The sequence below is a fragment of the Charadrius vociferus genome, unplaced genomic scaffold (genome assembly GCF_000708025.1).
Source record: "Charadrius vociferus isolate BGI_N301 unplaced genomic scaffold, ASM70802v2 scaffold7, whole genome shotgun sequence".
Lineage (NCBI taxonomy): Eukaryota > Metazoa > Chordata > Aves > Charadriiformes > Charadriidae > Charadrius > Charadrius vociferus.
Genome location: NW_009649308.1, coordinates 7463703 through 7486146, shown reverse-complemented (window position 1 = coordinate 7486146; position 22444 = coordinate 7463703). Strand labels below are relative to the sequence as shown.

Sequence of the window (22444 nt, the reverse complement as noted above, 5' to 3'; positions counted from 1 at the left end):
AGGGCCCTGAAGTATGTATCATTAGTAAATAAAATAGATCAGAATACAGCGGAGCAATGTCTTCATGATTCACTAATAAACCATGAGAGAAACACACCAGTCTGGAAGCATCAAAGCTTCCAGCAGAGCAAGGACCAAGAAAATGTCTGACAGGAGCAGCAAAGCTCACTTGGTGAGAGCTCACCGTTCACTAAAGCCTCATCTTAACTGAAAATGATCAGAGCTAAATTAAATCCAAAAGCTCAAAGTTGACAAAAATAAACTAATATACTAAAGAGGAAAAGGAAAAATATAATGAAGTTATTGTTTTCTTCTGGCTTTCATTAAAACATACCAATCCAAAGTGCTGCCTACAGACTTGAAGCCAGAGTTGGACAGCGGAAAGGAATTCTGTCCTGCGAAGGCTGAGATAATTCTTGCACACAATGCCCCAAAAGGGTGGCCCTGAATGAAAGAAGAGATTTTCTTTTGAGGTGTTGCCTTGTTGTTTGGGTGTTGCACACAGCAACAGGGCAGAGAACAGCGCGTAGGAAGGACATCTGTAAAACCATGGATGTTGTCAGGGGAATTTGGGGATGGGCACCGTGTTGGAAACCTTTACAGCTTTCTGCTGTGGATTAACTGACATTTTGAATAGAAAATCTTTCGCCTTCTGTAAGGAAAGACAAAGTTCATCCTTGTGCCATTCCCCAGGTCCTTGTTGGTTTCCAGGGGAGGGATACTGCAAGAGTTGCTTCAAGGAGAAAACCAAATTAGTGAAATCCCTTCCTCTGATCCCTCCTACCCCAACAACACAGAGTATTTTTGAGTAAAAATGGAGTCATAGTCACAGGCATTAGCAGATACAAAAGAGACATCTGAAAGCAGTGGTTGTACACAGAAAGCAGTGACTGCTTTCCTTTTTTAGACTTCATGGCTTATTTGTTTAAACCACAAAGAGACATTTGCATGCTACCCATTTCTGGTCAGATACGAAAAAACAAAGTAGAAATAACATGCAGAGCAAGTAACACCTCCTGCTAACTTTCAAGGGTAATTTTAACTCATGAAACACTTTAGCAAAGGTCCGTCACTTGAATTTACATTTTTAAAGAGGTAAAGAGTATGATCAAAAATGACTTTTCAAAGAGGTGGAAGAAACAACAGAACCCCAACTATTATCTTTTCTTATTTTAAACTTCATCCCACACTTGACACAAATTTAGATCTGAATGCGGAATTACTCCTACTCTTCTCCTTCACTTATGACTCTCTCTTACCATGTTTTTCAGAGAAGCAGTTTGTAAATGCGGTTCGTTAGGATGCAGTGTAAAAAGTAACATGTACGCCGCAGTCAGTAACCCAACCAGGCTGTGCGTTGCTGATGCCGTTAGTGAAATGTTAAGTCCAACGCTTAGGTTCAAACGAAGCCAACTGGGAGGTAAAATACCCCCTGGTCAGGACAGAGAGTCGTGTTACAAAAGCGCACATTGCTAAATCAACCAGAAGTGAGTAGATTCTAAAACATAAGTTTATGGGTGTTTTTGAGCCAAAGGGTAAGTGTGGCTGTAGCACAGCTGCGGACCGCTCAGAGGACGCTGATGTGGTGCTGATGTTTTTAGGAGGCTCTTAAGAGACAGGCTGAGAGAGATGGTAAAAGACAAGCCCACTCATGAACTTGGGAGAAAGTTTACTGATTGATCTAATCCTTCTGCAGATAGAGAAGACTTCCCTAAGTAGAAATTTTTTTTTTTAATCGTTTACATAGCCCAGGAAGAGTCATATGGTGACGCTGTCTTGATGTCTGTGTTAGAAGTCATTGCAAAATCCCAGGGAGCTGTTTCCCACGGGTATGCCAAGGGAAGTGCTTCTTCTGTTCCCGAAGACCCTGATTTAGAGGCAAGACAGTGGAGGGAGAAAACAGTATCACACTAGAAGATGACAAGTGGCATCCTGGCCTCGGTGAAACAAGGGGAAAAGTTCCTTTTCTGATTTCAGCAGGTTACAAGAATAATCAGACCCATACAAACCCAATGTGTACTACGCATGATAAAGATAAGCGATACAATATGATGTCTCAAACTGTGGAGGTGTGCTGAAAACCAGTCTTTCCAGAGAGCTGATGGATTGACTGTAAGATGTGGAGGAAAACTGAAAAAGCTTCCAAAGAAGGCAAGGGAGATTTTTCCAACACGACTCCTCACCCAGGAAACTGTATTTTGCTGGGGAAATTTCAAGGATGGCAACAGATGGAAAAGCCTCAGCCACTTTCTGGTTTTTTACTCAACACTGCCTGAAACTTGTGGTTTCTGGTGGTCTTGGTCTACAACAGGTATAGCTCAAAGAATTTTGCTCTGATTTTGATCCTGCCTGTGGCACTGCCATAGCTATTTTTGTGTGCAGTCAGAACTGAAGGTGGACAGATGAAGACTTGAGGTGAAACACAAAGCATTACTATTGCCAGCCAGCAGCTCCAAAAGTTACAGTATTTGCTCAGCTGGGTTCCAGGAGACTTTAATGAAAAAGCAACCTTACTGATTTTCATGGCATTCCAACATGCTTCTTGTTTTAGATGAAGCAGTCCTAATGCCATTATTTAATGTTCACATCAACAAAATTGGGTGCTGCCAATTTTCATTCACCCTACCAGCATGGATTCCCAGCCTATCTTTGACATAACGATTAACTTTCTATTGCGGGATCAAACCAACATCAAAGACCTGACATAGGAAAAAAAAATGTATTTAGATGCTTAAATAACTTACACAATCTTACAAATCTTACAATGTAGCCTGGGAACAATGCAGTATTTGTACCTTTACTGCTCAAAAGGGCACATCTAAACCAATAATGTGGCAAAATATTGATGCCATGCTCTTCTGCATATTTTTTCCCTGCTTTGCAAAACCAAGAATTTGGATTATTTTTTCACTTCTGAAAAAAGAGCTTGAAATGTGTCTTCCAATAATTTATTCATGCAGTGTAATCAAGCACAGAATCTGACCCAGCTTAGCAGAAGCATGATTTCCAGCTCTGTGGTTTTCACCTCTGAGAGTATTTACTATTTGCTTGCCAGTAATTACCACAACCATCTCCTGCTTTGAACTCTACTACAGAAAAGATTTCCAGTTTGTTTCTTTAAATTCGAAGGAGACTTCATTTTAAAACTCAGGTGAATGCAGAACTTCCATGAATCAGGTGATAAAACCATTTGCAAGTTTTTTTCTTCTTGCTTGTACACCAAGTTAGGCGTTACTGGCTTCTGTCTAAAATGCCCTGGCCAACAATTCTTTTCTGTCCATGAAGTATTTTTTGCTGTTGTTGTTTAATACACCCTGTGCCCAAAGGGACAAATGCTTGGAAGTGTTTACATTTTTCACTCGTTTCTTGGAAATCATGACCCATAGATAAAAAGAATACTTCTGCAACAATAATTTGGCACTTACAGAGCTTCTGGTCTTACTGATTGTTTGAATTCATGTTTTTAAACCCATTGCGTATTTTCACATTTTCATATTTTATTCTGTGACTTTCTTATTACTTAACAAAAGTTGAGAATTACAGTGCTTGCTAATGTTATTGCACTGCTAATGTCATGAAGTTACAATATCCATAGTTTACACGATGATTTATTTAAAGAAATGAAGACAGAGTTTTAAGCCTATCTAGGAATTTAGGCGTATTTGGGCACACATTTTTCAATAAATCCAGTAGACTATCCTGCTGATATTTTAAACCTGCCATAGGACACCTTTAGCCATGTCCTTGAATGCTAATTTTGCTCCTGTAACCTGAGTCTCCTCTCCATTACAGTTTATTTCAATTATTACTAAAATCAAGCAGAATAACCCAATTGCCTTGAAAGAGGTCTGGATTAGGATTTTGCATTTGTTTAATCCAAGACTCCTTCTCCATGGTTGATTCTGCGTTCACTCCTATTTGACAGCTAAAAGGGGAACTCAAGATTTTCAAAATTGAGTGCAAAATCAGACCCAAAACGTGCAACTGAAGTTGAAGATGAATGAAGCACTAAAATAATCCCATGCCCCGTCCCCATACCACTTCCTGCATCCAATGAGAATTTTTTATATTTTTGCAGAGCTAGAGGTACAGTACTCTGGTTTATTGTTTTTCAGGATATTTTCACTTTCATTCTTTTGCAGTAAAGAATCAATGTCTTTAGCAGTAGACTGTTGCTATACATACTTTCCAATCCACATTTAAATCAATAACCATGACATATCCCCGTGATTAATTTCACTTCACAAATTGCTTCAGCTCTGTGTTAGAAACACCCTTTTGCCATGGCGTTATGTGATAGATGTCACGTGCTCTGTGTGAGAAACGCTGCCCAAGAGAAGCAGCTCTGCTCCTCTCGAGCTCCAGGACCGCACAGCCCTACTGACAGGCAAACCCACACCACTCCATGCGCCGTTTTGCAGCGTGGGATTAAGGAAGCTGCAGTTCAAGGCAGAGAAACAGCAATGAGAGATCTTTCTGTTTGTTTGCCATTTCCTAAGCCTGTGGCTACTTTGCTCTTCCGTGGGCTAGCGCGGGTCACTGCCACCCAAGGAGGCCAGGGAAGCCCTCGTATGGATGCTGAGAGTTGGCCATGAAAACCCCCAGAAGGAAGGATGCAGGAGAGGTGGGCTGGCTGGGTACAATCAAAAGCAGCAAAACCAAAGGCCTCTAAAGAGACCTTCAAGTCTTGGGCTGCACTGAGCATAAGATTCTTTTGTGTGTGTGTGTGTCTTGCATTCCCACACCACAAAGCTGCTGCCTCTGTCCTGCTCCAGTTCCACGGGTGGGACACAGCTGGGCACAGATCTGTGATGCGCTCGGCCATGTGCGCAAGGAGAAGGCAGCGGCACTGCGTTTGCAGCCCGGGGAATGCGTAACTGGAAGGCAAACTCCCCAGCCGCAGCCAGGCTCCACTTCCACAGGGGTTTACTAGCAGTGACTTTCGATACCTAAGAATTTTCTCTGCAGTGCTCTGCTTCTGGTTTGGTCCTTGTTTAATTAATGGCTTGACACTGTGAAATGAAGAATTTTCCCAACAGCGTCGTATTCAGTAAAGAGCAATTAGAAGCTAAGGACTGAAGCCACTAAACGCACTACACACACACAGTTGGACTCTTTCTTATTCCACTGAACTAAATTAGTAATTAATGATGTTTTCACCAAAAAAATGAGCAAATCCAGGAATTTTGTAAGCCAAACATATAACATAGTTTGACATGGGGTTCAAATGGACAGGGTCAAAGCTGCCAAGGCGTCGTGTCGTTAGACAACTATCTGGATAGCTCAGCTCTTCATTCCACCCAGCTGTGATGTCCCCAGCCTTATCACAGTTATACCCCTGACCATAGGAGCTGAGCATTAGAAGAGACCCCTTCCGACATAACAGGTTTTTGGTTAGAAGTTCATCAAGTAAACATTTATTTTTAATAACTGGATTATCCACAGGCATTGGACATGTTCCCCCATCCCCTCTTGCTGACTCCCTGCCCTGGGGCTCCGTTATTTGCTGACTAACGAGGGCGCCTCTCGCCTGTTCCCAGAATAGACCGCGGCCACAGCTCAGCAATTTTACCGGGAAGAGCAGAGCCAACACCGTATGCTCACAGAGTGATAACTGGCCATTTCAGCCAAGGGTTTCAAATAACTTGCTATGCTACAAGTGCTACAGGCAGAAACGGTATCTGCAATGGCAAAAGCCCTGTCAGAAATGGTTGGTGCTTCCTGCAAGATCTTCTTACCAAAGGTTAAGGTTTTTTTCCCATGCTTGGGCGTTTCTCTTTGCTGCTCTGGAGGCTCCTCCAGCATCTTTACCAGAAACACGTCAGGTCTGTTGCCACCATTCCGATGTGAGGACAGTCCCTGGATGACTCAGGCGGCTGTGGACTGGGTCCGAGAGCAGCGTTAGCACCCTGGGGCCGCCAGCTGGTACCATCTCCAAGGAAGAATGGTGGCAAACAAGAGGGGGTTTTGTCCTCTTTATGTTTCTTCCTGGCAAAAGTCAACTTACCCAAGCACATAAAACTAATTTTAGTTTCCTTGGAGGTGACTTCCTCGCTCAGCCAGTTAACTGAATATATGTAGCATGCAATTTTCCAGATGGCCACTGATGTTCAAGCATGGAAAAAACAGAGTTTGATTATTGTATTCTGACTACCCTATTGCACAAGTATGTTATGAAAGAAAAAGTTATGTAAAAATCATAGTGGATTTCACTATTTCCTATTTAACGCTCTTACTGTAAGCATGTATGATGCCCAAAAAATTCATTTATGTAGAAAAAATGTGAGCCAGCATAACAGTTTTTAACATCCTTCTGCTTCTTTACAATAAGACAGATGATGATGTTTAATTTTTCCTTTACTAACATAAAACCTTTCACTTTGACTCACAGTCTGTATGCTGAGAGACACTTCAGAGAATTTTATTTTACAAACAGTGATTATAGAATCATAGAACTGTCGAATCATCTAAGGTGGAAGGGACCTTTATCATCATCAGGTTCAACCATCAACCTAACACTGCCAAACCCATCACTAAACCATGTCCCTCAGCACCATGTCTACCCATCTTTTAAATACCTCCAGGGATGGTGATTCCACCACTGCCCTGGGCAGCCTGTTCCAGTGCTTGATAACCCATTGTGTGAAGAAATTTTTCCCCAATATCCATCCTAAACCTCCCCTGGCGCAACTTGAGGCCATTTCCTTTTGTCCTGTTACCTTCTGCTTGGGAGAAGAGACTGACCTCCCCAAACTACACCATCCTTCCAGGTAGTTGTAGAGTGCGATAAAGTCTCCCCTCAGCCTCCTTTTCTCCAGACTGAACACCCCCAGTTTCCTCAGCCGCTCCTCACAAGACGTGTGCTCCAGACCCCTTACCAGCTCCATTGCCCTTCTCTGGACTTGCTCCAGCACCTCAATGTCTTTCTTGTAGTGAGGGGCCCAAAACTGAACGCAGTATTCGAGGTGGGGCCTCACCAGTGCCGAGTGCAGGGGGACAATCTCTGCCCCAGTCCTGCTGGCCACAATGATCCTGATACAAGCCAGAAATATAAACCTGGCTTTTTTTGTTGTTGTTTGGTTACTGTACATACAGAATTTAATTATGGAAGATTAGAACATTGTCCTTGCTAAACACACTTTAAAGGTCCAGTAGTGAAATAGCCTCTACCATGTCTCCTAGTCCACCACCTGGTCCACACAACCTTCATTGGGGGCTCACAGAATTACTGTCATCCCAGTGGGCCAACCCATGATGGAAATGACAGTCTATGAGCTCAGTGCGGCTGGTAGTCTGTGCTGGCTCCAGGGGACCATAAAAAAAATAGGAGGGATCAAAGAATCTCTTTGTTCACGATTCAAGTAAATATACCAAGGGCGAAGGAGACACAAAACCTGAACTATGCTCTTAAGACTGTGAGATGACAAAAGGAATCTGGCAGGACAGCGTGTGGGAAAGCAGGGATTACCACTCCTGGTGTCGTTGCTGCTTGAATCTCAGGGCTTGTCTGTAGTTTTACTAGAATAGTTGAGCTGCCATGTGTCTGCTGGCATAAGTATGCCACCGCAACGCTCTGGTACTGGAAAAAAGAACGTTGTTCTCAGTTTAGTTTATACTCCTTCAGAGGAGGTTTAACATAAGGGCAAAAGATGTCACTCATCCCAAGAACATCTGAGAAGATGTTTATCAGCATAATTATAGTGATTTGAATTCATGCATCATTATACACCTATGTAATTTTCCTGTAGATTGCCTTGGAAATGGAGCCTCTTGAAACAATTTAGTGGCAGTCATTTCATCAGTGTTACATCTAAACTGGTTAGGGAGATGGATTTTTTCCGTATCACAAAACATGGATTATTGGAATTTCCCATATGAATATATTGCTCTGGATTAACAGAGGTTTGTTAGAAAACCACTGGAAAAACCAAAGCTCCTAACACCGTTATGCTGAGTGGCAGTGCAACATGACTGTGAAGTGGCAAGAGCTACTCTAAGCTATTAGTGGTTTAAGATGCTTTTTCCAGGATCTAGCTATAAGTGCATAGCTGATTCACAAATGGAGCCCCAAAGTCTCACAAACAGAACCCCTGGAGAAAGTCAGATGCAAACTGGTCAGTTCTTAAACAAAGAAAGGATTTTTGGAGATTTTCTGAAGTTTTGCCCTAAGATTTCCAAAGGGCTGCGGTTATTAGGGAAGGTGGAAGTCACACAGGATGCACATGAAATCTCTCTGGCCATGGGACTTTGCTGCTGGGGGAACTGGAATTGTAGGACATAAACCCAAAACATCCCAGTGAGGCTGTTCTACAGCCTGAAGTGAGAGGTTTTCCACCCCAAGAGACATGCCGGCTCAGCCTGAGAGCTGCAGCCTAGTGCAGGAGGAGAAGTTAGCGATGTAACGTCATGTCAGGAGGACTGGTAAGGACCTACACTTCTGGGGATAGCTCTTGCCCTGTTTGGAGAGAGGAGGAAAAGCATGGTGGAGGAAATGACTGTAATGCAGAACAGCAATATGAAATACTGTCATGGAAAACTCAGTGTGGAAGCCAACAAAGCACCCTGATGGGGGACAGAGGGCCCAGCCGGGCTGAGGAATGTGGCATCTGATGTTACCCCATACCACGCACAGGGCAGGGCTACGTTTCTGCGTGGAGCCTCGCTGTTACTCTCATGTTCTCACACATACGGTGGTGCATAGCAACTCATCTGCTGGGCCATCTGCTGAGCTGCCGGCGTACTCGAATTAGGACTGCGACTCTTCATTCCTGCATGCAGCCTTTCAAATTTTACACCCTCCCATTTGAAAACTTTCTCCTCCTGCTTGATCCATTACATCACCCATCCTCACCAGCTGGGGCTGACTGCTACGATCGTAGGTGTTTAGCAGCCTTCACACGGTCTCTCACCCTTCAGATTAATAACCTGACCTAAGGGAGAAACATCATATGCACTTGCCTCATGCTTCGTGTGTTGCCCCATCAAACAGGATCATCATTTCAAAGATGCTTACGGGAATTCCCCAGCCAGCGGCCGGCAGCCTGCATCTGCTTTTGTATTGTGTATTTCTAGGTCCTCAGCATGCTGCTGGCTGTGAGTCATGCAAATCTTATGTCAGGCAAAGCAAAAATGGCTGCACCGTGCCTAGATTTTATCATTCAAATAGAAAGTGAGATTTTTCAGTGACAGTTTACTCTTTTTAAGAAGTCACCGATTTCTCTGCACGTCTGCTTTTATTTTTCCACCATAATTCTAACTGGCTGTAATCTCTGAGTGGAAAGTTTTGTACGAAAGACATTATACAAGATAAAGTGAAATTGTGCATTTTAACATATTCTTATCCATTCATTGTTTTCAGTTTCCAACTACAAGCTGGTAAATGCTGCAGTTCCCATACCACATACCACCTCTCCCAGTTACACTGGAGCTGCCAGGAGCTCTGATAATGGCAGATCTGGGGGTTTCAACCTGGAGGCAGAATCCTCCTATCTGCTTTTCTCTCCCTGTTCCCGTGGTGCTGAGGACCCTGGCTCTGTGCTCGATCTTCATCCAGCCAATTGATACAAAAGCTAAAGAGAAAAGCCTGAAGCTCAACTCTGATACTCAAGTTCAGTGTTTAATGAAGACGAGATATCACCAGTCATAAGGTACTGTTGTTAGTAGTAAGGAATATATAGGGGAAACAGCTCAGATTATTTAAATGTTCCCCATAAATATGGTCATAATGGGTTAGAATTTGAGACTGCATTTTTTTGGCTTCTGGTTTCTCCTTAAGCTCCTATATTGCTAGAGAACATGAGGTGCCATTTCTATTTCAGGGTATTTTTTTTCTGATGAGTCTAAGTACTTTATATCTGAAATCTTTTCAGAGACGTATTCCAAGCAGATCTGTGCAAACTGACAAATGCAAATGAAAGCTTCAGATCTAACCTTCCAGTTCGACTGCACACCTGTCCAGTTCCAGCAGCTTATTAAACTCAGTGTTTACTTGGCCTTTCTGTCCATTATGGGTGCATTTTACTTTGGAAGGGAGAGGTTTCCTGCTTGATAGTATAGACTCAGCTGTGCTACATCACCATATTTACTTGCTGTTGTTGCTGTGTAGGGTTATATGCCTTTTCTTGGCAGTCCCAGCAAGGAACCATGAAGATCCTGCCCTAAACTGGCACCATGAACTAGATCTGGAGTGATTCTGCATGACCACGTTTCCACTCTGAGCAGGTAGCTTGACTGCAGCAACCCTGGGTACAAGTCAGAAGTGACCAGCTGCCCTGTAGCAAAATGAGTTGCTTTCATCCGAGTGCTTTCCTCTGTTCCTTTTCTGTCATTCCTATGCATAGACGGCACATTAAAACATTGCTTTGTTAAAAAAAAAAACAGTCTCTCAACTAAAATCTACAATGATATGCTCATATAGAGATCCCAGTTCCATTTCCAAATCCAGTAAACCCGAGGAACGAGTCAAACTGAAACCTGCCTGTGGGTGCACAGCAAGTTCTCAGCATATGAGAATTAGGGCTGCCGCTGCTGAAATCTTCACATAGCTCAGGTTGCTAAACTACATGCAAATCATTTGCTTGGAAATGATCCTGAGACATATCACTGGGGTTCATCTCTCCGACGATCCCTCTCCATCAGTGTGTTCTGGAAAGGACTGCACAGCTCCCGCTTCACACAAGCTCGCTCTGGCTCTTCACCTGCCAAACCTGCGTGGCCCCTTCTCGAAAGGCAAGTTTCACTAAAGCACCCCTGAACCCACCACAAGGTAAGTGCCATCCTGAGGGGAGTCCTTAGGGATTTAAAGCAGCGGTGTAAAGATACTTAATCTTCCCCTAGCTAACTATAGCTTGTCTGAAACCTGGCCATGTCTGCCATCTTTTGCCTTGACATCATTTCATTCAGTTTTAACAATCAAGCTGTTCGCCCCGACAAAGAGCACAGGCAAATGTCATTGCAGCCCACTTGGAATACCGTAATGGGTAAAGAGGTTTCATTTACCAGCCAGCAAACTAAGTTTACTTATAAAGTTTTGAAGATCATTTCAAGCACAAAGGACCTGGAAATATAATGAAAGACAAATAGGTCCTTTAGGAGGATAACATAAGAGAATTGCAGAGGGTATAATTTATCCTCCTTGCCATTTAGCAGTGCTGCTGCTGCTGGTTAAAACTGGGCAATTTGCTGAGCGTGGGCAACAAAGCTCTGGAAAGGACAGGCTGTAGGTTGCACTTCTCCTGGCTGGAGACTTCTGTGTAGAAAGTGCCTGGTAAAATCTTATTCACTCCAAAGACAGATAAATCATAATAATTGCACTTTAGAGTCTGAGATAAATGCAGTCTCTGGCAAGGGTAAAGGACTTGACAGAGCCCAAACGAGGGTTTGAACTCCACAGGGGACAAGAAAGCCTCTAACACTCTCTCCTTCAGTCTGAAGCTGAATACTGGTTGTGCTAGTAAACAAGAAATGTCTCCAATCGCAGCAGCAGCAAACTCCTAATGGAAGTAAATAAACAACCCTGATGGATCCTAATCTACTTGTTCCTCTTCTGATACAGAACCTTGGACATTCTGCGGACATGTCTCAAGGTCTAAGGCACTAGAGGTTGGCTTGTGGCTCAAAATTAGGAAAGTTTCTTATTAAACCAGCTATTCACATCCATCGTGTTAGGAAATACTCCTAACCATTCAAATTCCAGCCCTCCATTCAAGGAGTACTAATATATGAAAAGAAAATTTAACACCCCCCGCAATTCAGGAACAAGGATAACTGTATCATTGGCTCCTGTTGCACCCTCTAATTTAATTCTCCTCTGTAAGTTTTATGGTAAATGTGGGATTTTCTGGAATGCCTCAGATTCCAACTTTAAACCCAAAGGTCTCTTGGGTAGGGGGCACATTTACATTGTTTGTTTGTAGGAAAGTGACAAATCTGTGGAACTACAGAAATACCACAAAGAAATCTCTAATGGCATTGCACGCACTGAACTGGTTTAGGTTATGGCTGTGGGTTTCTTGCCTAATTCACAAAGAAATGAGATGCTTTATATTGTGTCACATTAATAATTTGTTTGTAAGTAAACAAATATATTTAAAGAGAAGATCTTCCAGATTAGGCCAAGTGCAAGGTCCTGCATGTGGGTCAGGGCAATCCCAAGCACAAATACAGGCTGGACAGAGAATAGGTCGAGCTCAGCCCAGAGGAGGAGGACTTGGGGGGTGCTGGCAGATGAGAAGCTCAACATAAGCCAGCAATGTGCCCTCATAGCCCAGAAGGCCAACCACATCCTGGGTGCATCAAAAGCAGTGTGGCCAGCAGGTCAAGGGAAGGGATTCTGCCTCTCTACTCCGCTCTCGTGAGACCCCACCTGGAGTACTGCGTCCAGCTCTGAGGCCCCCAACATAAGGAGGACATGGACCTGTTGGAGCACGTCCAGAGGCGGCCATGAAGATGATCAGCGGGCTGGAGCGCCTCTCCTATGAGGACAGGCTGAGAGAGTTGGGGTTGTTCAGCCTGGAGAAGAGGAGGTTCCAGGGACACCTTATAGCTCCTTCCAGTACCTAAAGGGGCTACAGGAAAGCTGGGGAGGGACTCTTTATCAGGGAGTGTAGCAATAGGATGAGAGGGAATGGCTTCAAACTGGAAGAGGGGAGATTTAGAACAGATATTAGGAAGAAATTCTTTACTGTGAGGGTGGTGAGGCACTGGCGCAAGTTGGCCAGAGAAGCTGTGGATGCCCCATCCCTGGAGGTGTTCAAGGCCAGGTTGGACGGGGCTTTGAGCAACCTGGTCTAGTAGGAGGTGTCCCTGCCCATGGCAGGGGGGTTGGAACTAGATTATCTTTAAGGTCCCTTCCAACCTAAACCATTCTGTGATGCTATGATTCTATGATTAATTACAAATCTGCTAAATTAACTCACACATGAGCAAGCTTGGTCCACGTTTCTGTGTCCCACCTCCTGCTAGGGGAAGGTCTGACAGCTCACAGATGCTCTGCTGCTGATGCTCACACGAGAGCAGTGGGGCCAAGAGCAAGGCAGGACCGGAGCATTGGGGCACTGTGCACAGCCACAGCGACACCCACAAGGGGCTGGAAGGGGGCTGAGGAGCTTTGTGGCTAGAGGAACACAGCCCAGAGCATCCAGCATCTGTGATAACGCTTTGGAAATAAGGTCAGAGGCAGCTCTCTGCAAGGAAGGAGGCTGCAGTGCTTGTTCCCAGGATAAGGGCTGCTCCTGCTCCGGCTGACATGGGTGGAGGGAGGACTGGGCTCTAGTGCTCACGTTAGCGGCTTGCAGTTCCCACTATTTACTGAATCAACCACTGGAGCTTAAACGAGAGCTCATTGTGCTAAGGAGGAGCATGTGCAGGCAGCAGAGGAGGGACAAAAACGACCCTCCTGTACAAATGAAGCACTTGCATACGGTCACAAGCCAGGTTTACGGAGATGTTGAGGCAGCTGAAGGTGCAAGCAGGTACCTAGGGCTAATTGCACAAGAGCCAAAGCACGTGTTTTGTATATCTGGTCCTTGGGAACCTGCCAAACTATGCCAAAAAGGACAATGGACTCAAATTTCCTGTTCCTGGCTTCACAGGAGCACATTTTCTCAAAGCTCATTCCCTCTGTCGGATTTTCCTTTCTGAGCACATCTTTGCAGAGTGAATTTTCAGCAGTTCCCCATGCCCTTTGATACCTCACAGTAGCAATTCAATTCACAACTGTGTGAGGTGCCACGGTTTTACCAGTTTCCCTTGCAAATTTGATCTTGCAAAAAATCAAAGCCAAAAGACTTAGCAGAACTCCAGAGGTGTCAGTTATTAGTACTCTCACATGTCCAGAAATTCTGTTGTAATTTCCTTCTAAGTAGTCTGGGGTTAAGGAGACTGAATAGAATAATAGGAAGGAAAGAAAGAATTATATATTCTCTTTTTTTCTCAACATGTCCCAAATGTCACCTCTGACCTGGCTTTCTATTTCTGGCATGGACTAAACTCCCTCTATTTATTTAGCAGCCTACACACCATTACAGTAACATAGCAACAGTACTTTCAGTTGTGAATTTGAAAAAAAAACAAAAGAAAAAAAAGAACATATTTTTCATAAGAAAACTGTTAAAGCATTGCAGTCTAGTAACACTTCGATAAGTGCTTCTATTTTTCCCTTTACAAGCCAGTATTATTAGGTTTCCAATCTGCAAACCCAAGGCAGAGGGATGCACGGGGGAATGAAAGCAGCGTCACCCTCACGAAGCCTGTCCTCCCTGTGCCAGGCGGACTGTCCCCTAACCTTTCCATTTGTTTGTCTTAATGACATTTCAGCTTGAATATTTCTCAGGCTCAGCACAGACGAAAGCGGGAGTTTGGGGAGGATACTGAAATTATATCTGGTGTTTTCCCCTCTCTTTTCAAAACTAGCTCACTGCTATTTTATAATCCATAGCTCAAGGGCGACACGATGCTCAGAGCTACCTGTCAATAAGTAACATTTTAAAAAGCACAAAGTGAAGTTGGAGTAAGAGTCCCATTTTCAGCTGACAGTCCGAATCCCACAGTTCTACGGGGAAAGTTAGCCAGCGAAGACCTGTAAAAACAGCCCTGGAGTCAGAGGAGTACCCAGTGAAAACATTTTGCAAATCCAATTTCAGTGGGAGCAACAGCCTAAGTGGCTCAAAAAAGCAATTCCCTGAGCTACTCAAGTGCTTCTTAGTTTTAAACCTAAGGACTCAGTGAGACTCAGTCATTTTCTTAGGATGGGTTCAAAATGTTGAACTTATTAAAAATAAAACTTCTTAAGCCTGCAAAGCCTCCACTATAAATATTAGTAAACAATACAGATGTAGTAGCTGGAATAGCAGCAAGCACTTCATGAAGAAGCATATGACTTCTCATGAAACTGTTTCTTCATTGCTACTGTAAACTCAGCTGGCATCTCTTCACATGTTTTTTCTCATCTCATAGCGATTTTATCAGCACATGGTCACCTCTGAATGCTGGTGGCTTTTCTGTGGAGTTGGCAACAGATCTTGGAAGCGCAGCTTTACAGCAGGCGTACACGTTCAGCTTTCCCAGCGTTTATAAACTCAATACTTCTGTAAACTTCACGGCTGTACTGCACTGTTTGTAAAGTCTGCAAGTAAAACATAGTTCAGGCTTGTTCCGAACTATTGGCTTCTCCTTGGCACGACCAGTTCGTGTCAGCTTGAAAAAATGGCTCCACAACTGTAAAATCCTTGAACTTCTACAAACAGTTTGCAAGTCTGGTATGTAAAAACAGATTATTCACAAACTATGAACTCTGCTGAGAGATTACAACAGTTGCAAATTCAGAAAGGGTCCCGTTATGTCTATTATTCTGTCCAACAGAAATATGGATACATAACCCACGGTCCCTGCGACTTGGGAGTCACAGGATGAATAATATTTGTCACTAACACGGCTCATGGGAACTACCGTCTTTTAAAAAGCATTGTCAAAAACGAGCCAAAAACTTTCAGATGACAAACTGAGTTCCATTTAAATTAACACCTTCATTTAAGTAATTTTAAATTCATTCTAATAATGACATTTTACTGCCTTTCTGTAAAACGTTCTATGGGAAAGGATATTGAATAACTGAAATGGGCTGTTCAAGGCTTTTGTGGAAAGCTACAAAGCAGTTTTGACTGCAGGGTCAGGTGGGGTTTCTGGCATCAGGAGGGAAGGGAATAACAAAATCTCTAAGAACAGTTGTCTCATTCTAACAATTACAAAGCTGTTAATGAGTTAGCCTCAGAAAGGGAGTATTTTTCTGCTATGAAGACTAGACATCAGTTTTGGTTTATTTTTAGAAAATACCAAGTTGCAGCAGATTTTAAAACTGAGTTTTGCATGTCTATACATTTGTTGGGATTTTTTTTTTTTCTGATGCAACACAAACTGAAACAAGCCAAGGATATTGTAAAGCAGAAAAAAAACCCAAAAAGTTGAAGTATTGCATTTTATTCAACAATTAAATGAGAGAGAGGAAAATCTATTTTATCTGGCTGGATGCATTGTTTTGACATGCAAATTTCATTTCAAAGATGGCATTTTTTCCTTGTCTTATCACATTACTAATTCATTTCCAACTCAAATGAAAAGGACAAGAAAGCAAATAAAACGACTGTTTCTCTACTGAGTAACAGCATAGGAGTAAACTTGTTCCTTTCCCTAAGAACCTATCAAACTGGCATAATAAACATTCATAGCAATGTAATGCATTATTGGTAGAAGTAATGTGTTTATCCGTATTATAGTTTTCATGCTACAACAAAGAGTTCACCAAAGTACTACTTGTAATGATTTTTCCTCTAAGACATGTTTGATTGCATCACTAGTTTAATTACCACTCAGTTTAACATTTCCTTCTCTATTTCAAACTAGCATGTTTTTTTAAAGTCTCTATTTTTGAATGCAAAGACCTGATAACTCGCGGGTTTCTGTTTTGAATAGAAACCAATAGCTGGACATTCCTGTGCACTGAAAACATGTAGTCAGAGATTAAACTGGGGCTTCAGGGCTATTACGGCTCCACCCAAATAAATAGTCCAAGGGAAATTATTCTGCTTAACATTCTGATACACAGGTTGCCAAGAACAGCAGTAGTTTTTAGAAATTATTTTTTTCTTAGAAGTCAGCCTATCTCATTTAACATTCCATTTAAACTAACAAAACATGGTTAAAATGGAAGAAAATGGTCTATAATAAACATCTCAACCTACCAAAACAAGGTTAAGTGGTGGAAAATGGTCTGATTTGCTCTTAGCTAATTACAAATGTTTAACGCCAATGATAGAAACTCCTCCCTAAAATAAATTTTCTGCTGTTATTTTACCAGTGAGATCAATATTTTCAGGATTTCACAAGGAAGGGAATACGTAGTCTGCAGCACAGGAGCTTCTGTATGAAAGGCTTCATTTTCTCAAAATTTAGTTATTCCTTAATATACAAACCAGATAGAATATATGCTGGATTTTAAAATGAAGTAAAAGCAGGGAAAACATAAGTACAAACCTTACAACTAGAACCAGCTAAAAGGCTCTGTCAACCTCCTCCATCACACAGGACTCCTGTTCCCACCCGGCATATAAGCTAGAGTTACAAAACCTGCACAAACTGATTAAATAAACTCAGTTATTTCAATGAGGGTTTGGGTTGTTGATTCCCACAGGGTATGAAAGGTGGCTGTAACTCTATTCAGAGGGGACAGAGCTCAAGAGGTGACTCTTTGTAGGAAGCATTTGGAAACAAAAAGGCTTATTGACAAAAATTAAGTTGAGATATCTCTTTGATAGTTATTTTTCGGAAACTTCCCCCAAATCCCAAAGCTGCAGAAGAAGTACTTGACCTCGAACAGCACGTGGGAATTTCTTTCAGGTGAGGGTGGCAGTGTCCTCTGCTGACATCAGACCAATGCTTGGTGAGACAGCAGCTGCTCTGCATCCCACCCGCCCATAGCAGTGCTGGGGGACTCTTGTTCCTATTACTTGAGCAAACTCTTCCATAATTCTACTTTACTTTTTCTTCTTAGTGGCCAGTAACTTCTCGTTTGTTCTCCTGATAAATACCAGAACTTCAGCTAAAAATGGAGAAGTCGTCTAGATTCTCTACCTTGTAAAACCCTGGCAGTGGGGTGCTGTGGTCGAGTTCTGGCGGATCCCCCCAGCAGTCAGAGCCGTCCCATCTGCAGCCCCTGTTGCTGTGCCTTTCTGCCCCTCGCACAGAGACAGCAGGAACGGACACTGCTTTACTAGCTTTTTGCATCCGGTGCGTTCATTTATACCTCAATTTGTCTTCCCAGGCCAGACACTTCAAGAAGGGTGGTAAGAAGCTCATGGCTAAATTTTCTAACATGGGGTCCATTTTGGACTCTTGTTCTAGAGATGCTGACAAGGAATTTTGATTTTCAATAATGTTTGAAGAATCCAGTCACTTAAGTGAAGTGGGAAACTTGCCTTTTTTTGAGCAAGTGGTCTTCCCTCATCAATTTGTATAGTACTGGGGTTTAAAAATAGCTCTTCAGCTGGGGTACAGCTGTGCAGCATTGACTTAAATGGAGCAGCACTGACTCACAACAAGCAAGCATCTGTACATAGCCCTTTACTATTGCAAACCACGAAACTTAACACTAACGGTAAGTAAATACCGGCGTGGCATTCACAGGAGCCGGCGGGCGGGCTGGCTGGTGACCGCGACTGCCCCGCACAGGTGTGAGAAACTACAGGACAGCAATTTGAGGACAGGTTGAAATTAGCTGCCTGTTAAAAATCCCATCTCCTTCTCCTTATCAGCATGTGAACAATGTGTCTTCTCAATGGCACTAAACTTTTACTTCACTAGACATCCTCTGTGCTTTCTTTCATGTCTTTTTTCCCCTCATAGTGACTTTTTGCACTGGCTGTAGCAATTTCTTTGTTTTCTAGGCCACGAAATCATTCTCCCTCCTCTCCAATAAACAGAAAACAAATATTAGTAGTCAGTAAGCAGATATATTTCCATATGAAAAGTACCAGAAGCTGGCTGGTCAAGGCTGATGTTACAGAATTGGGGTATGTGAACACCACCATCCTGAACCTTTTGATTTTTTAACAAAACTTTTTAACAGATAGAAACACTTTTTTCCCTTGTGGCTCTGAATCCCTAATCCAAATCCCTGGTTGGATGTATTCAGCGCTAATACAAGGCACTGCGAAACCCATCAGACCTGAAGCAGGTTCTCCCACGACATCTAATTTCCCACAGAGGCTCTTCCTCGTAATCCACTAATACCAATACCAAAGATCTCCAATGGGGCCAGGCTTTCCTCCCGTGGGGCCGAGTGTCAAGTTGTGCCTGAAACTTAGCATTTTTGGTCTACAGCATGATGGACTTCACCTCCTCCACCACTTCCTAATTTTTGGTAGCAGCTTCTTCCTCTCTTGCCCCTGCCCTGGACCCAGCTCTCCCGGAGCTCGGGGGGTTACCCGGCACCCTTCAGGCCCACACAGACCCTGCTGGTGAGAAAAGCTGGAACCACAGGGGGAAATGAGAGCGGCACAGCTTTTAGGTCACACTTGGGGGACAAAGAGCTGCAACACACAGAGAATGCTCTCCCCGGAGCCTCCTTGCACAACTGCCTCTTTAGGTAGGCTGACATGTTGGATTCATGTGTCAAGTATCGGATAGAGGGAAAAGCACAGCACACACCGTTAAACCAGGATAAGAGTATTTGCCTGCTGAAGTGAAGCTCCCCGTGCTTTCTAATGAATTCTCTGCATTTAGCATTAAGCTCTCTGTTTTTACAGAAAGTTACACTTGGGTAATTAATCTCATGTTCGTTTCCTGCACATGTAAGAGAGCAGCCTTTGTTAGGGAATGATAAGACACTTCTAAGAATAGTGCTACTAAGAGCATCAGCTTTGTAAGACATTACAGGAAAAATATAGACTCTTAGCACCTGCTTTAAGCTTTTCAAAGTTTTGAAAATAATGTTCTGCTTACCTAGAGCCAAATTCTGACTTGTTTATGTGTAGAAAACCTAATTGCTTTCATCAGAAAACAAGCATAAATGAAGGTATACTTTGGTCTTTAGGCTCCAATCTCACCAAGATGCGTTTGTTTAATTTTATAAACACTGTAAATATTCCCAGTGGCTTCGGTGGGACTCTGCCATTCCCAGTCTCACAATGTGAATTCATCACTTTGTCTGGTCTCTTAACCACAGATTCCACTGAAATTAATTGGATTTTCTTAGTGATTGTAATAGATTGAGGATTAAGAATTTATCTGTGCGTAAAACACGAGACACTGAGGCCGGACCTCACAGAGGCCAGATACTAAACTCAGGAAAATGTAAACTGGGAGACAAACCCGTGAGAGCAACTGAGTCACCCCAGTGTAGCAGAACCCCCTCTGAGCAGCAGAGCACGCCTGCATTTGAAGCTCCCTGGAAGCTTGAGCTCAGAGCATGGGTTTTGCCAGCTGAACACAAAGGGTGGTGTAAAGCTTGGGGATTTATGCCTGTTGTCAGTTCAGAACCGGAGCCAACACCATTCTCCTGTAAGCGGTTGACACTTGACACCTACTGAAGTCAGTTTAAACAGTCATTGTTTTAAAGCTTGTGTTGTTTTTAAGCAGTCACTGTGGTTCAGCCCGAGCTATCTACCACCGCAGCGCAAGATGCACAAGCTACCATGCTGGTGCAACTATATAAAAAGTGGGGGGAAAAATAGTTTACAGTGGGTAAGTGTCAATTTCCATTTGGTTTGTAGCATCCACTGTGTAACCAGCCATACGAGAAAGGACATTAATCTTCGCTGTACTTGCAGCAGATTTCTTTCTGCTTTATTATGGACAAAGGAGTAGTTTATCCTCCTAACCAGAAAACAAAGCCTAATCTGCAGAGATCTGGCTAATCTAGTGGTTGATGTTTGAAGAATCACATAGACCCAATTTGCCTAGGTTTTGTAGTGCAAAATCTGCACAGAGCGGACTTCAACTAGTCTTGGGAGCTGATCAGAGCCCCTGTTGTGACTATTATCTTGACTGTATAATGAGGGCTTTCAAATCCCAGCTTTATCGCATTCTGTTTTCTCTACTTTGCCCTTTTATGAATATTGAGTCATCAAAAATAGCTTCACTGACAGAGTTACTAATGATACCAGCTGGGTGAATCAGTGGCTGTTACATTGTCTAATGCCTGCTATACAGTGCTATTAGTACACTCGTTACAAAATATAACAAAAATTAGATATCCATGTCTTATTTGCAGCTCCCTTGAGACACATCATAGTGATTATTTTAGAATTGGAAAACGCTAGCTGAACAAAGCAAATATTCAGCCATTTCAATGCAATGCTGTGATCTAAAGGAAGAAACTCCGGCTTAGAATAAATTAAAAGTAAATTCTAACATCAGTAAATTATCCTTTCTCCTAGTTTTTAGAGCAAAGAAAAAACACACTGCCAAGTTATAGCTACCCCATTCTTCATGAGACAGTTATTCCTCATATTACTAGAAAAAGCTCACATCAGCAGTCCAGAAAAAATGCTGATAAACAGAAGTGAATATGACAAATGATGTAAGCTATGTATAAGGCTCGGGAGTGTGACAGACATATGGTGGCATCCTTCTAGTACAGTGCAGTGCTCTGGGCTAAGTTAGGTTAGAAGTGCATGACTCAAATGAGTATTACCGATTCCAAAAGTGTAACAACAGTAACAACACGCCTGATGAAGAACCACCACAAACGAGTATGCAAAATGGCCCACGATGGGCTTACATTTTTAATGCTGTCCCAAGCAATTCTTTAAAGGGTCATTTATTTCTACCCGGAATGCCGTCCTCACAGCCCTGCAATGATACAGTTTCCTATGTTTGCAACACACACCCTTTTTTTTTTTTTTTTTCTTCAGAAAAACAGGCGGGCAGATACAGAACAAAACAAGGGCCCCCCTTTACACATAATGCAGTCGCAGCTCTCCATGCATGCGGTGATCGCTTCTTCTCCCCAGCACCCTTCACCTTTCAGCTAGTGGGAACTTTACAGCGTGGCATCTTCCAGCACCTCTTTATCACAGACAAAAAGTAAAGCTTTCTGCTAGCAACTGCATCTGGCATATTGGATCGGTAAATAAAACTACTGCAGATGTTGCCTTCAGCAAGTGTCATAGAAATTACAGAGCATCCCAACAAAGCAGAGCCTCAGAATTTAAAGAATCAGCTTTCTTCAGGAGGTTCTTGCCCTTCACTAGGAAAATGACATCTGAGATTCTGTTACAACAATTCTGTTACGGCAACATTAACTGAAACCGAAATGTGGTTTTTAACCTAAGATATATTGCATAACAACTGAAGTAGCATAATCTTACGAGCCGGGAAAGGTTAATTCCAAAGGGCACAAGAATATTGGTGAAAACTAAAATACTCCATAAGCGCATGGACTTGCAAATCTTTTTGTTTTGGTCCAAGGCGAAGCCGAAGCCGGCGAGACATTTGAAAGGCAGAGTAAGACGCGGAGCACATGCCGAAATCCGTTTAGAGAGAGAAAAAAAAAAACAAAAATAAAAAAAAAATGTCAGCAGAGCCTCTGCACTTACGTATCTCTTGAGTTTCTTCTCGGGGGGTGATTTAATGAGCCATCCAGTGCAAACGACGTCCCCTGAGCTCATCTTCCCCCCCGGCGCGGAGCGGCGACGCGGGATCCAGGGTGCGGGCTGCGTGTGTCCGTCTGTCCGTGTGTGTGCGTGTCCGTGTGTGTGTGTGTATTGTTCCCCAGCCAATTTGAGCCCAGCAGTAATCAGCTTCCTTCAGCTGTGCTCTGATACTGCCCCAGCCCGAGGAGGAAGTCATGACATTGATCACTGACACGGCCAGCCCTCCCTCCCTCCGCCGCGAACACAATGCAACACACCGAGCACGTGATGGGCGGCCGGGGCTCGCCGCCACGCAG

The 22444-nt window shown here is 43.1% G+C and overlaps 1 protein-coding gene across 1 annotated transcript in view; it reads right to left on the bottom strand.

Annotated features, from left to right (window-relative positions):
• Nucleotides 1-22163, bottom strand: part of GAB3 (GRB2-associated binding protein 3) — a 65307-nt gene extending 43144 nt beyond the window's left edge. Inside the window, 1 exon segment of the mRNA XM_009889285.1 lies at nt 22092-22163. Within this exon segment, the coding sequence (XP_009887587.1) occupies nt 22092-22163 (72 nt within the window).
• Between the last annotated feature and the right edge of the window lie 281 nt (nt 22164-22444).